General features: G+C 36.7%; 1 protein-coding gene across 2 annotated transcripts in view; it reads right to left on the bottom strand.

The window, feature by feature from the left end:
* The window catches only part of Glra3 (glycine receptor, alpha 3 subunit), a 189653-nt gene that overhangs the window by 125996 nt on the left and 48555 nt on the right, over window positions 1-15102 (bottom strand). For both annotated transcript variants that reach the window (NM_080438.3, NM_001368774.1), the window contains exon 2: window positions 12822-12949. In NM_080438.3, the coding sequence (NP_536686.3) occupies window positions 12822-12949 (128 nt within the window). The remainder of the gene's footprint in view (window positions 1-12821; window positions 12950-15102) is intronic.

Genomic DNA, 15102 nt, shown 5'->3' with positions numbered 1-15102 from the left:
CGAGTCACTTTTGTTTTGTAGCTTCCAAACAGGCCGAACAGGGGCAGTTATCTCTGGGTGCACTGTCTAAAGAGCTCCAGAGTAGTCTTTTATCTTGGACACTGCTGGAATGATGCTGCGTTTCAGGTTATTGTAAAGCTGGGCGTTAAACAGCATTTGAATGCCTTTTGACGTTAAAGAATTCTGTCAGCTTTTCTTCGATAAACACCTCCCAGACAGTTACAAGCTTGTGGTTTATTTTAGGATTCTGAAAGATAAGTTTGACAGTCCGGCCAGTGTTCTACTGAAAGGGGAGAATCCCCTCTCAACCGCTCCTCAACTGCCGTCCAATTGCACGATTTTTCATGTATCATAACTTTAGAGAATTTTATTTTTATTGGGTCTATTTATTCACTTCACTAAATATATAAGACCTGGATATAGCGCCCAGGACTGTGAAATATTCTACCATCTGTAGCATTAAGATATCAAGTATAGGGAGTCTAGTGGAAGACTTGGGAGAATGATTGAAGGACCCAGAGGGGATAGAAAATCCATATTAAGACCAACAGAGTCAACCACCTGGACCCTTAGGAGTTTCCTGAGACTGAATTACCAACAAAAGAGCATACACTGGCTGACTTAGGCACCCACACATATGTAGCATGTGTGTAGCTTAGTCTTCATGTAGATCCCCCAACAAGTAGAGTGGGAGTTGTTTCTGACTCTGTTTTGTGAATATGGATTCTGTTCCCCTAACTGGGCTGCCTGTCTGGGCTTCATGGGAGAGAATGCTCCTAGTCCTGCAGTAAATTGATGTTCTAGAGTGGGTTGGTACCCAGGGGAGACCTCCCCCTGACTCAGAGGAAAAGGAAAAGGAGTAGGAGGAGGGGCCTGTGAAGGGGAGATGGGAGGAGTGGAGCTGTGATCGGGATCAAAATGTAAAGTGCATAAGTAAATAAGTTAAAGGACAAAGATCTAGGTGTGCATGTGTGTGCTTGTAACCACATCTGTAACCATGCCTGGTCACTAGCCTAAACAGCAAACTTTGAGTCCAGTGAAAGAGCTTGTCTCAAGGCAATAAGATAACATCCTCTTCTGTTGTTAATGTTTGGGCATATATAATGCACAACAGCATACTCACATGCATACCACATGCACACACTCACAGTCACACACCAACATAACAACAAAGAGAGAGAGATTCTTTATCCTAAGTTACCTAAATAGGATTCTTAAGTATGTAGGTATACATTCTGATGTTTACACAGAAAATAAGGATTGAATATTTTCTTTATATATCTGTCCATCCCCCAAACACAAATGTACTTTTAAATAGTCTATTACCTATACAGAGTTAAAATTTCATTTTATGACTTGTTTACTTTTTAACAATGTTATAGCAATTAAATATTCTCCAGGTATATTATTAATTTATTTGCAAGTTCTGAATGTGGTATTATCTTCACTAATTGACCAGAGGATAGAATATAAGGGTTCATGAATGGCATAAGGAAATATACCTGTACTTACAGAAGAGCAATGTTCAAAGGAAAAGCAACCCCATAGGAAGATTGACAATGTCAACCAACTAGACCTCCCAGAGCTCACAGGGACTAAACCACCAACCAAGGCGTACACATGGAGCAACCCATGGCTCCAGCCTCATATGTGGTAGAGGATGGCCTTGTCTTGCATCAATGGGAGGAGAGGCCCTTGGTCCTGGGAAGGCTTGATGCCCCAGTGTTGGGGGATGCCAGGGCAGGGATGCAGGAGTGGGTGGGAGGGTCGAGGAGCATCCTCATAGAAGAGGTGGGGTGGGATAGGGGTTTCCAGGGGGGAAACCGAGAACAGAAATAACAAGTGAAATGTAAATAAATAAAATATCCAATAAAAGAAAAGAGAGAAAAGACTTTTATACATAGTATGGAAAACAAACTAAGCCATATAATACTTATAATCTCAATTAATTTTTTAGAGAACCATTTTCTGAGATTGATGATTGTATTATGTGTTCCATATAGCTTCCCTCAAGTTCACCATTAATTGACTGCAAGGTCTGAATTACCTAAATTACCTATGCAAGTGTTCAACTCAGAGATACCCTAGTAGTTTGATTTTCCTTGGACTCTCAATCCAGAACATTTTTTCTCTGGAGCAGAATAACCAACCTGTTTAGATTCTGCAAACCCCAACAGTGCACCGGAAAGTGTTCCCATGACCTTCTTTTGTGAGATGCTCTTTTATGGTGCCTATTTCTTTTCTCGAAGGTCATTTCTTCACTTTAATTGTAGATGTCTTTTGTTAGTTTTTTAGAAATGATACATGAGGCTATAAATCTTTTAAGCTTCCTTACCTACAGATGTATTTTTTACATTACTTCCATACTTACTATGCAGCTTAGGTTCTCTTAGAAAAAGTTAGATAGAAATAATATTTTGAATATAAGTTTTGATATCATTCCTCTATTTTTCAGCATGAGTGTAGAAAATTACAAAATAGTGATTTGTGATCTTTGTAAATGACTTATTTTCCTTTCTAAAGTTGTGTCAGCTAGCAATGGTAATACCATATTTAGATTTATGGATGAATTAAAGTTATTCTTGAATATTTACATTGCTATAAAATGTTAGAAAGTGAAGATGACATAAATAAGAAATTCTAACTATGTATGGATAATAAGATTTTTTAAAAAATATTATATTTGGGATATGGGTGGATAGATAAGAAAAAGATTTAATCTTTATTTTTTGTGTGAGTATAAAAAAAAAAAAACATATGCCCATACCATTAAAAAACTTACTTATAAAACCCAAATTGATTAAAATGTTGATTTTTGGAGCCCAGTCAGATTGGATACATCTATAAAACTCTCCTACCTAAGGCTAAGGAATCATGCAGATGAGGAGATAAAAAGATTGTAAGAGCCAGAGGAGTTTGCTGTGTGACTCTGTTTCCTAGTAATGTGATAAGCTAGACCCATAAGGTCTCACCAACATGATACCAAACATGAGCTGAATAAGAGCACACCAATGAAATTCCCAAAATGGATAGACCTCAATGCTATACAAAGGACTATAAGCGATTGTGTAAAGCTGGGACTGGGAGAAATAGTCATAGCCAAGTTAGAACACAATAAATTGTTGCCCATTGCTAAACGTCAGCCATGAAAACATACATATAAATAATATTATATGATTGAACAAGTTATATTTAGAATATATGTATACTTACATGCATACATAAATGTAATAACAACTAATGAATAAAGATTACATAAAGTTGAAGAATTTCAGGAAGAGATATGTGGAAATATCTTAATTACATTTTAATATCAAAAATGAAACAAAAAAGAGAAAAAAATCAGATTTATAAAAATTATCTTTTTTAGGTAACTTGAGGTGAATGAATACTCTAAGATTTTGGTGGTAAGAAATAACAGAATTTGTTCTACCATTTCTTTCCATCTCATGAAAAGGTAAGTGTGAAGCCACATTTAAGTGGTAGAGGTATGCTTGTTTCTTTTTTCCCCCTTCAGTCCATGTAAGTATAAAGTAGTAGATTCTGAAAATACACACAGGGTGAAACACTTCATATTCTTAGGCTCTTCGCTCATGGTTCTACTTAACAGTCAAACACTACTCTTTTCTCTTGCAAATTACAACTATACAAGTCCCAAGAGTCTACTTTCAGATTAATTAAATTAGACTTTCTCAATTTTCCTTTAAGGAAAGGAAAACCATAAATTCACTAGTATTGTTTATATTCGCTTTAAAATAAGGATAGATGGAAATACATGCATGTTGGGGAAGACTGCCCAGGAAGCTCTAACAGAACTAACAGCCTCAGACACTTGTTAAAACTGAGATAAATAAAACACAGAGAGATGACTTCCTGTCTTGACTTTATCAAAAAGAGCCTTTGTTGTTGTAAGACTTTGATTTGCACTATGCATTGTGTAAAAGCTGAAGTATTCTCTAATTATTTCCCGTTTAAATTAATTAATTATTTTAATTAATTAATTATAACACAAATGTTGCTACCTCCCAGTCCATCCTCAAAGAGTTCTTTTCCATCTCCCCTCCCCTTCACCTCTGAGAGGGTGCCCGCTTAATATTACCCCATCCTAGGGCATCAAGTCTCTATAGAATGAGGTGTATCCTTCTCACTGAGGTCAGACAAGTCAGTTCTCTCTTATGTAAGTGCCAGGGCCCTCAGATCAGCCCCTGTATGTTCTTTTGTTTGGTGGCTCAGTCTCTGGAAGCTCCCAGGGATCCAGGTTAGCTGCTACTGTTGGTCTTCCTATGGAGTTACCATCCACTTCAGTTCCTTCAATCCTTCCTCTTACTTTCCCATAGGGGCACCCTAATTGTTTTGAATACCATCTTTTACATATGATTTAAATCCACAAAAGAATGAATATTAGCAGAGAAAATAATTTAGTAGTATCTTTTCTAATGAATTTTCTTGGGAACAAATGCTTCAGGGTCGATATTTATTCCACCAAGCTTCAAAAAGGGTTTTGTTACATACCATATTAGGAAGAGAAACCACAGAAATCTATTTTTCCATAAGATATGATAATTCCATCCCATGTTGAGCAGATGTTTGAATATACGGGACAAAGAACTTCACAAGGAAACTAACAAGGTTCTACAGAATAATAAAGATAAAAGGAAATGTAGCCAGTTATAGTTCTACAAATGGCATCCCCTGCCACTGTAATATGTCTCCAACAGGAGGCAAAAAGCTTTTTGTAGAAGTAAACAGTTGATCTTGTTTTAAGTTTTAAATTGAACCCTGGGGGTGGGGTGGCACCCTCTCAGAGAAGGAATGGGAAGAGAAACTGTGGAGGGGGGATGAGAAAGCGGCAGCACCTCGAATGTAAATGAATGAAATACTTTTTTAAAATTTAATCTGAAAATAAAGTAACTCCCAGAGGTTGCAGATCTTAACTTTCTACTCTGGATTGATGTTCAGCTAAGAATTTTACTGGTTTGCACAATCTTCCTGCAGAAGAAAAAAAAAAACCATCAAACCCTAATTGAATTTTTCAAAAGTACAGCATATACTCATTCAAAAGACATGCTCATATGTAAATAAGATTGATCTGTATGACATTTTGAAGTGTTACAATAAACATCAATTTGGTGATAGAGGTCAATGTTTTAGATCATGGAGTCTCACATGATATCAAAGTTTGTACTTCATGATAATTTTGAGACCTTTACAGATTCTTGATCATGTTACTGTAAGTGTGTCCTGATTAAAGTTTTTCATTTTGACACAAGCTAGAGGTACCTTGGAAGAGGAAACATCAATTGAGAGAGTGCATCTATCAGACCTGCCATGATAAGCCTGTGGGACAACTTCTTGAATAATGACTGATATTGAGGACCAATTTTAGATGTTGTCACCTCTGGGTGACTGGCTACCCTGTGTTATATAAAATCAACAACCTGAGCAAGCCAGTAAGCATCATTCCTGCACAGTTTCTGCTCCTGCTCCTGTATCCATATTCCTACCTTGGCTTCACTTTATTTTGCAATGTGGCTTGTATGCCAATGAGTTCTTTTCTTTCCAATTTGTTTTAGTTCTTGGTGTTTTATTACAGCAACCATTAATAAATAGAACAAGGAGGTATCCTTTCCCTGTTGTGAATTCCCTAATTTTACTGATGGATAAAAGTTTTGGAAGATTGGATGTAGGAGATTTTTTTTTCAATAATATGAATGTAATACAGAATGGACCTGACTGTGGACAGTGTGCATGGAGACAGATTCAAAGAATAAGATGCATACAGAACCATCATGTTTTAAAGAAACTGAGTTCTACCCAGAAGGCTGGTACAGTTAAGATAAGCCAGCAATTTTGGAACATCCCTTTTTTATCTTAAGCATTTCTATATCTATTGAAAACTTTTATGGAGTATGAAGCAATGAGAAGATTGTAAATCTGCTTGCTATCACAGACAGCACCTGCTTAGCAGTCCTTGGCCAATCTGTTACTCTCCGTGCCAATGCAAAAGCTGTTATATCTATCCAATACACCCTATGTTTAGCAACAGAGCAAATAACTGCTACAGCATCCATATGGCAAACTGTGCTTCTAAATTGTTCATTACAGTCGACATCCTTGGCCTGAAAAGCAAATGACAGTAGTTGCAGATGTTTTCAGCGACAATTTTTCTTTTAAATGTCCTTTAAAGACATAGAACATGGCTTTTAAGTTTAGAGATGAAATGAAGGCAGAATATCAAAGTGCAGTGCAGAGACTTGGTGATGATGTTATTTTTAATCACACTGGAGAAAGTGCTCATTAGGCCAATGTAGAACAAACAATTAAACAGCTCAAATGTTCATAAGAATGACTCTAAGGAATTTTTAACAGACTTGTGTACCAAAGGTTTCCCTTCTTAAAGACAGAGTATAATTGAAGATTAAAAAAATCCAACCTAGAGATGTGTTTTTATTTTAGTTAAAAGCACATATATGTCACTTGGTGTATGTCTTGTTATTTAATGAGCAAAATTTTCTTAAGGACTATACATAAAGATTTATAATTTCTGATTTCTGAAATAAAAGTAGAACCCTATTTATTCTATTACCTCACAGAAATACAGTTCTACATTTTTCCAGATAGGCATTGTAAGACGGGTAGGTTTCTCTGCTAAGGACAGCTGAGAGTTTTGATAAAGCACTGCAGAAAAGAGGGGGTTCTGTAAACAATGTCTGCAAGACACAGCATGTTAGATAGAGATGAAGTGAGGAATGTGTTATTGTAATGAAAGAACTAGTGAAGCACTTAAGACCTGGAAAAGGATCAGGTGTATGTTATCATGGATCCCTAGCATGTAGAGATGGAATTTGAATGGATTTTTTTTTTAGAATGATAAAAGTAAACAGGATTTCAGAGTACAATCAGAGTGAGGGAACAAAGAAAACCCTGTAGCACCAAAAATTCCACTACATTTTATCAAATAAATAATTACATGGCAGGTAATGGGAGTCACATTCCTGCTGTCAGATGAGACACTAGTAGTGTTAATTGACTTGCAATATGTGAAGAAAGGTAGTAATAGGGAGAAATATTGGAAGTAGAAATCTCAATGGTACTATGGAAACAAATAATGTTATTTCTATCTTTTAAACAAGGGAACTTTCGAGCCAGAGTGATAGAACAACAAATATAAAATAAATATTGGTGAATAGTTGAGATTTCATCTTTAAATGTCATGAGAGGCCAACATAAGGAATCAAGATTAGTAACAGTGAGAAGTAAATTCCAAGAGTGGCTGCTACAATATTTTCATTAAATACAGTGTTCTTAGAGTGAGTAAACTTTCATTTGTAATTCAGTTATTCTATGAAATTGCTTTCAGTTTCAGATGATCCAAATTTTTAATTCAATAAAAAAGACTTGAGCCGGGTGTGGTGGCGCACGCCTTTAACTCCAGCACCCGGGAGGCAGAGGCAGGTGTATTTCTGAGTTCGAGGCCAGCCTGGTCTACAAAGTGAGTTCCAGGACAGCCAGGGCTATACAGAGAAACCCTGTCTCGAAAAAACCAAAAATAAATAAATAAATAAAATAAATAAATAAAAAATATTTGAAACGGTTTTCATTCTGTCTAGAGAAGATGATATTGCCCAATAAAAAAGAGAATTAATTAACGTACCAAACAAAATGGAAGGAAGTTCATAAGGAGTTTAATGGCATAAAATATTAAAGACCGTTAAAGATGGATGACAGATGACATAAAGCAATTTGTTATGTGAATGCACGTGAAAATGGGGAGTAAAAAGACCCACAGAAACTTCCTTCTTTTTCATTTCCTGTGAAAGGAACATGGGCTGTTAGTAGTTGACTTAAGGGAACTTTGGACACTATGTTGACATTGATTCCTCAAAACTAAAGCCCTTTTCCTGGTGTTGACATGCTTGGTATATTAGAAACTTTCATTTTCACTGTGTACAGAAAGGATGCAAGTAAGGAAAGGAGGATTTATCTGGCTCAAAAATTTTAAGGATACAGGACAAGGAAGGCATTTTGGCCGGGACCACCCTGGTCCAGGTGGCAGAAACTTTAAAAGTATGGCTTCCTCACTTCGTCACAGAGAAACAGAGAGCTGAGGTCAAGCTTGTTCAATATAAGCAAACCTTCCTCCAGCTAGATATTATGATTTGAAAGTTAGCCTCACATCCATCTATCTGAAGACTGTGTGCTCAAACACCGGTGACTACCTGGAACACTTCACATCCAAAACATACTTGACAAAACTCAACTCTTACCATTCAACACCAAGCAAAGATCCAACATGGAAAGTATTTTCTTTCCAATTGTCTTTTAAAGAGACAGAATAGAAAAGCACGAAATATATCCCCCAAACAAGCAAATAAGCTCCCCGCAAACCAAACACATGAAAACAATGAAAGAGAATGAAAAGGAAAGAGAAAAAGCAGCTGCATGATGCTCATGCAAACCAACTCAATTGTTCTTAATTGCATTTTACTTCTTATAAGTAATTTGGTGGATAGATACCAAAGCAATATTAATAAACACAATTTTCATATGTAATTTTAAAATTTGGGAGTAGTATCTTTGGGGCACTGAAACTATTCTGTATGATATAGACATGGTACAACTATAACATGCTGTTTTGTGTTTTATAGCCTGTGAAAATTGTTCAACAGTAAAAAACAGCTCTAGGGCAAAGTAAGGTCTCTAGGTCATTGACTATGACAAATTAACTATGTTAATAGAAGACACCAATAATGGACAGGCGGGATGGAATTGTGTGCTTCTTATAATCTATATTTTCCAATTAATAAACTGCTCTAATAACTGCCTATTAATTTTACTCCAAAGGTTTTCAAACAAAGTGGAGCTAAATAACTATGTCCATTTAATTCTCATCCTGAAACTTAAAGAAAAAAGAATTTACTTTACTTTTTCCTCCTGATATGTACAAACATACAAAATAAAACCTAAACTTCAGCCACATGTACTGTACACTTGTGACCCCAGCAATTAGGGGGCTGAAGCAGGTGGGGATTATTACCTGGAGTTTGAGACTAGTCTGAGTTATGTAGTATCAGTCAGTTCTTGCCCAGCTTTAACTGCATAGTAATAGACCCCTTAATGGTAACCTAAGCATTAGTTAAGATATACATATATGTGTATGCATGTATATGCATATATATCAATACATGTGTATCATATTTATGCAAACACACATATATGTGTATATGTATATATCATATATACATACACACATATGTGTGTATGCATATGTATACACACACACACATATCAACTATATTTATATCCAAATGAGAAAATAAGAAAAGTAACTACAAACTAATTATTAAATTATTTTTATAATTTATCATCTTTTAATCAACATGATGCAGCACATATCTAATTTTAAAAAGATGTCTGGAATTTGAGATACTTTGATGAACCTCAAAAAATAAAATCTCTCTCCTCTTTGTTGATACTAGAAGAAGCAAATCTCATCTTCAACATGAGTATAGAAATAAACAAATAAGTAAACACAGTCATTTCTCTAACTGGCTTATAACTGGCTAGTGCTATTGGCATGTATCTTATTTAAAGAATAATCTACCATTTATGCTCTTCACATAAAAGGCAGTTATCACTTTTTTAAATAATTTGATATTTCTTTATAAATCACTGAAATAATAAACCAGAACTTAACTGTCTAAAGGCCTGGCAAAAGCAGCAGCTATACTATTGTGTGGCTAGTAATTCATCTGCATTTTTTTTCTTTCCATTTTTTATTAGGTATTTAGCTCATTTACATTTCCAATGCTATACCAAAAGTCCCCCATACCCACCCACCCCCACTCCCCTACCCGCCCACTCCCCCTTTTTGGCCCTGGCGTTCCCCTGTTCTGGGGGCATATAAAGTTTGTGTGTCCAATGGGCCTCTCTTTCCAGTGATGGCCGCCTAGGCCATCTTTTGATACATATGCAGCTAGAGTCAAGAGCTCCGGGGTACTGGTTAGTTCATAATGTTGATCCACCTATAGGGTTGCAGATCCCTTTAGCTCCTTGGGTACTTTCTCTAGCTCCTCCATTGGGAGCCCTGTAATCCATCCATTAGCTGACTGTGGGCATCCACTTCTGTGTTTGCTAGGCCCCGGCATAGTCTCACAAGAGACAGCTACATCTGGGTCCTTTCGATAAAATCTTGCTAGTGTATGCAATGGTGTCAGCGTTTGGATGCTGATTATGGGGTGGATCCCTGGATACGGCAGTCTCTACATGGTCCATCCTTTCATCTCAGCTCCAAACTTTGTCTCTGTAACTCCTTCCAAGGGTGTTTTGTTCCCACTTCTAAGGAGGGGCATAGTGTCCACACTTCAGTCTTCATTTTTCTTGAGTTTCATGTGTTTAGGAAATTGTATCTTATATCTTGGGTATCCTAGGTTTTGGGCTAATATCCACTTATCAGTGAGTACATATTGTGTGAGTTCCTTTGTGAATGTGTTACCTCACTCAGGATGATTAAAATATGTCTTTGGACTGTTTGTAAGTTTTCAAAGAAAACACAGACATCTAAAAGTAGAATAGATTTTGTTTCTGTGATTTTCAGTGAAAATAAAGTAATCCTTCTGAAATCCAGAATGTGGAGTCAGTAATTCCTGAGTAGAGTTCTTCTGCTTTGCTGACATAACTGTGTTTGTTTCACTGTAAATTCAATACCAGTTCTCAGTGTTGCAAGATGGATCTTAAGAGTCAGAATTTTGTGTGTTCATTTCTACATGTTATCTCAATAAACTGTATTATATTCTCACAGCTACACTTCCACATTTCTCTCCACTAGGTTAAAAATTTTATAGTTGAAAGCTTTAAAAAATACACATGAGATAAATATACTTTATTTTATTTTTTATTTTTATTTTATTTTTTTCAAATGCTATCCCCAAAGCCCCCTATACCCTTCTGCCACCCTGCTCACTCACTCCTGCTTCCTGGCCCTGGCATTCCCCTATACTGGGGCATATGATCTTTACAATACCAAGGGGCCTCTCCTCCCATTGATGGCAGACTAGGCCATCCTCTGCTACATATGCAACTAGAGACACAGCTCTGGAGGTTACTGATTACAACGATAAATCTACTTTTAAAAGGGCCTCTTCTCTGAGAAGGGAAGACAGTAATGCGCAGAGAAATTTGTAAGGGTGGAACGGGGAAGAGGATGAGTGCTATTGGGATGAAAAGTGAATAAATAAATAAAATTTAAAAGATGGAACATATTTCATGTTGAAGCAATTCACTTGATAAATTCACACTCAGAAATTCACAATAAAATGTATTCCCATCTCTGTCTCTTGTTGCACATTATTGTTTTAACTTGTTTGTAATCTGATAATTTTAATGTCTGTTTGACATTTAAATTCAAATTTTTATGTGAATGAGAATTTGCCTGAACCTATGTCTGGGCACCAGATGAATCTAGTACCCTCAGAGAAAAGAAACCATTGTCTCCTCTATCATTGGCGTTGTAGACATCTGTGAGTTTCTGTGTAGGTGCTGATAATTGAACCCTGGTTCTCTGGAAGAGCAGCTAGTGCTTTTAACTGCTAAAACATCTCCCCAGTCGTTATTTTTTTTTTACTCCCCGAATTAAAGTAGATTAGATTCCTATTACGAAAATGCTTTCCTTACTATGTAAATAATATTCAAAAATGACATTAATTGGAGCATTCAGGAAGCTTTCCAATGTTTCATTTTATAGTATAGTTATAGATAGATCATTTATATAAATATATTATTTATCACCACATAAAATAGAGAAAGCAATGCTCTTAAACCAATCTTTACTTTCTTTGAAAGAAATGTATGGAAAATATTTCATAGGTAGAAAAATATTTTAAATTCTTTTATTCATTTTAAAATATCCAGCTACATTTCCAGTAATTGAATAATTAATTTCCCACAGTACAAAGCCCTGCTAGGGGGATTTAAAATGATAGACAGAGCTAAGCACTGTGGCTCAAGCATGTAATTCTATCCTCATGGAAGGAGAGGCAGGGGAATAGAAAGTTAAAGACTCGCCTCTCTATTTAGACATGGGACTCTATCTGAGAAAGCACAAATGCAAATAAACAAACAAAAGGAAGGAGCTAGAGGTATGCTACAGTGGGACAGCAACTGTGGATCCACAGCCAAAGTCCTGGCCTTGAGAACCACAGTTGGGGATGGAGCACTCAAACTTTGATTACCTGAGCTTAAGCTTTTTTCCAATGAGAACAGATGGGGATAGGTATTAGATAGATAGACAGTCAGACAGAAAGACACAGGCAGACATGTGAATGCTCTCTCTCTATTTCTCTGTCTCTCCTTGTCTCTCTCTGTGTCTCTGTGTCTGTCTCTGTTACACACACACACACACACACACACACACACACACACACACACACACCAATCACTTAATTTAGAACCCAGACATGGGGGTGAAAACCTGTAATCCTACCTCACTGAAACTAAGGCAAGAGAATTGCCTAAATTTTTGGCTGGCTTTGACTAAATGGCTAGAATACTCGATCAGTCAAGGGTACATAATAAGGCCTTGTCTCAGAAGACCATATTGAACAACAAATAACTATTAAGGAGAAAATGGTTCTCTATGTTCACAGAGGGCACATTACACTAGCTTCGAACATGAAAATGGACTTTCCCTTTGCAGGCACAACTTTTATGAATACAGTATTTTTAACACTGGAAACAAGTGTTGTGGTGTCAGGTAGAATCAGTGTAAAACTTATCTTCTTTCAGAGCACTGTACCCGAGGAAGTAAGAAGCAGAAGAGCTACCTTTGAAGTTGGGTCTGATTCTTGCATCATACCCCGATGTCCTCCCCATTAGTTTGTCCAGAAAATCAGAAGGTGACATTGGAGCACTTCGAGATCGCGCACTGTTTGTTTCCTTTGTGGCCACCAAACTGCAAATGAAGACAAAATGAGACACTTTACAAAGAGAGGCCAAACACTGCTTAATGCAAAAGTGAAAATGCAAAGCAAGAATGCCTTTGGAAATAACACAAAAAGAAATGTAGATACCCCAGAGTAGACATTATGAAGCATATATTTATGGATTGATGATCAATGCTTATTTATAAAAGTTTTACATGTATTCTTTCATTTGGGCAGTATGTGGTCTTACACAAGGGAACAAAATTTATTTTCAAAGTTTTAAGATTTCATAATGTGTTACTTAGAATTGATGTCAGATTGTCATTTTTGCTGAAACTATCCTGAGTGCTTGAGGCATAAAAGTATATGGATATAGCTGTAATGGGTAATTTTCATTGCTTTTATTTAGACAAAAGCCTTCATTTTGTTTTGAGCAATTTGCTCAGCAGTAAGAACATGTTTATGGAATATATAAATAATGATATTTATTCTTCAGTTAGAATGTTTCCTCTATTTATTTACAATTTAGTTAAACTAACTTATTTGTATTTACAGACTCTTCCTTCCCTGGGTGACAATGAACTTAGAATTTTCCTACTTTAGCATCTCGAGTCCTTGGATAATACACATGGGTACCATGTCTTTCTCAGAGTCTTTCCTTTTCACATAACTGAACTTCTTGCGAAACTCACAGTGTAATTGAGGTGTTGCCTTCTCATTTATCAAAGTTGGGTTGGGTAGATGAGTGTAAATAATTCTTTATTCTTCAAAACCTCAAGAAAGTAAAGCTGGTCTGTTAAATATAAATAATGTTTGGATATCATATATTCAAGTTGTTGCTGTTTCTCAGGATTTAACATTCCTTTATTCTCTCACCTCTGTCAACCAATTCAGAATATTGCCAAAGTTTGAACAATTTTCGTCATTAGCTGGTCATGCCACAGTAGAGTATTAAACATCTTATATTTCTCTTTCCAGCACTTATAAGTAGTGAAAAAGAACCTTAGAGCCCAACTGCCAAGTATGTACCATACAGATGCAGGTAGAGATTCACTGTTGAACTCTAAGATGCATTTGCTGTGACATGGAGTTGATGTCTACAGAAACACTTTATCACTACAAACAGCTCCTATAACTGCCTGTCTTGTGGTCCTTCCTTGTTCTATGCTCTCCAATCCCTGTCTTACTCAGTGACTTTCATTCTGCTCTTGTTATTTCTGCAATTAGAAGCCTTTCCTTTCCTTTTCTATCCTCTTTAGATTATTTTATACTCCTTATCTCTAGTTATCATTTCTCAACCTCATTACCTGTTTAGGAGAGCAAGTATATTTTTTTTTCCTGAAAATAAATCCGTAATGATAAAAAGAGGAAAGCAACCTCCTCTTCAGTGATTCTAGAATGTTCTTCACCAGTGTCTTAGGGTTTTACTGCTCTGAACAGACACCATGACCAAGGCAAGTCTTATAAAAACAACATTGAATTGGGGCTAGCTTACAGGTTGAGAGGTTCAGTCCATTATCATCTAGGTGGGAGTATGACAGTATCCAGGCAGGCATGGCCCAGGCAGAGCTGAGGGTTCTACGTCTTCATTCAAAGGCTGCTAATGGAAGACTGACTTCCAGGGAACTAGGGTGAGGATCTTATGCCCACACCCACAGTGACACACCAGGTCAGACCTATTCCAACAAGGCCACAACTCCAAATGGGGCCACTCCATGGTCCAAGAATATACAAACCATTACAATCAGGTTTGCCTGTTCTCAACATTTGCTCATATTTGAAGCTTAAGAACACCAAACAGAAATGTAGTGCTGGAAAGCTCATAGCTTCCCATTGCTCCATCACAGCCATTCCCTTTATGTCTATTTATTTTTGACAAAATCCCTCCATTTAGGTATAAGAACATAAACTTCTACATGCTCCTATCTATTAGTTTACCTGGATAAGTCAGTGATACTGTTTTTTCTCTATAATTAAAAAAGACATAAAGATCTATTTTTAATAAAAAGGGGGAGACCAGAAGTAACTTGGACCAGTGGGACCCAGGCACGCAGGAACTCCACCTGACCAGTGGCAGGGCTTCTTTCCTGTCTAGCTAGTGCCCTGAGAAGACCTTGGTCGTGAACTCCACAGCCTGTTCCATAACACCCAGAGGAATATCCACTGCTAGGTGATCTAACAT

This window comes from Mus musculus, chromosome 8 (genome assembly GCF_000001635.26).
Source record: "Mus musculus strain C57BL/6J chromosome 8, GRCm38.p6 C57BL/6J".
NCBI lineage: Eukaryota > Metazoa > Chordata > Mammalia > Rodentia > Muridae > Mus > Mus musculus.
This window is presented reverse-complemented; position numbering and strand designations above follow the sequence as displayed.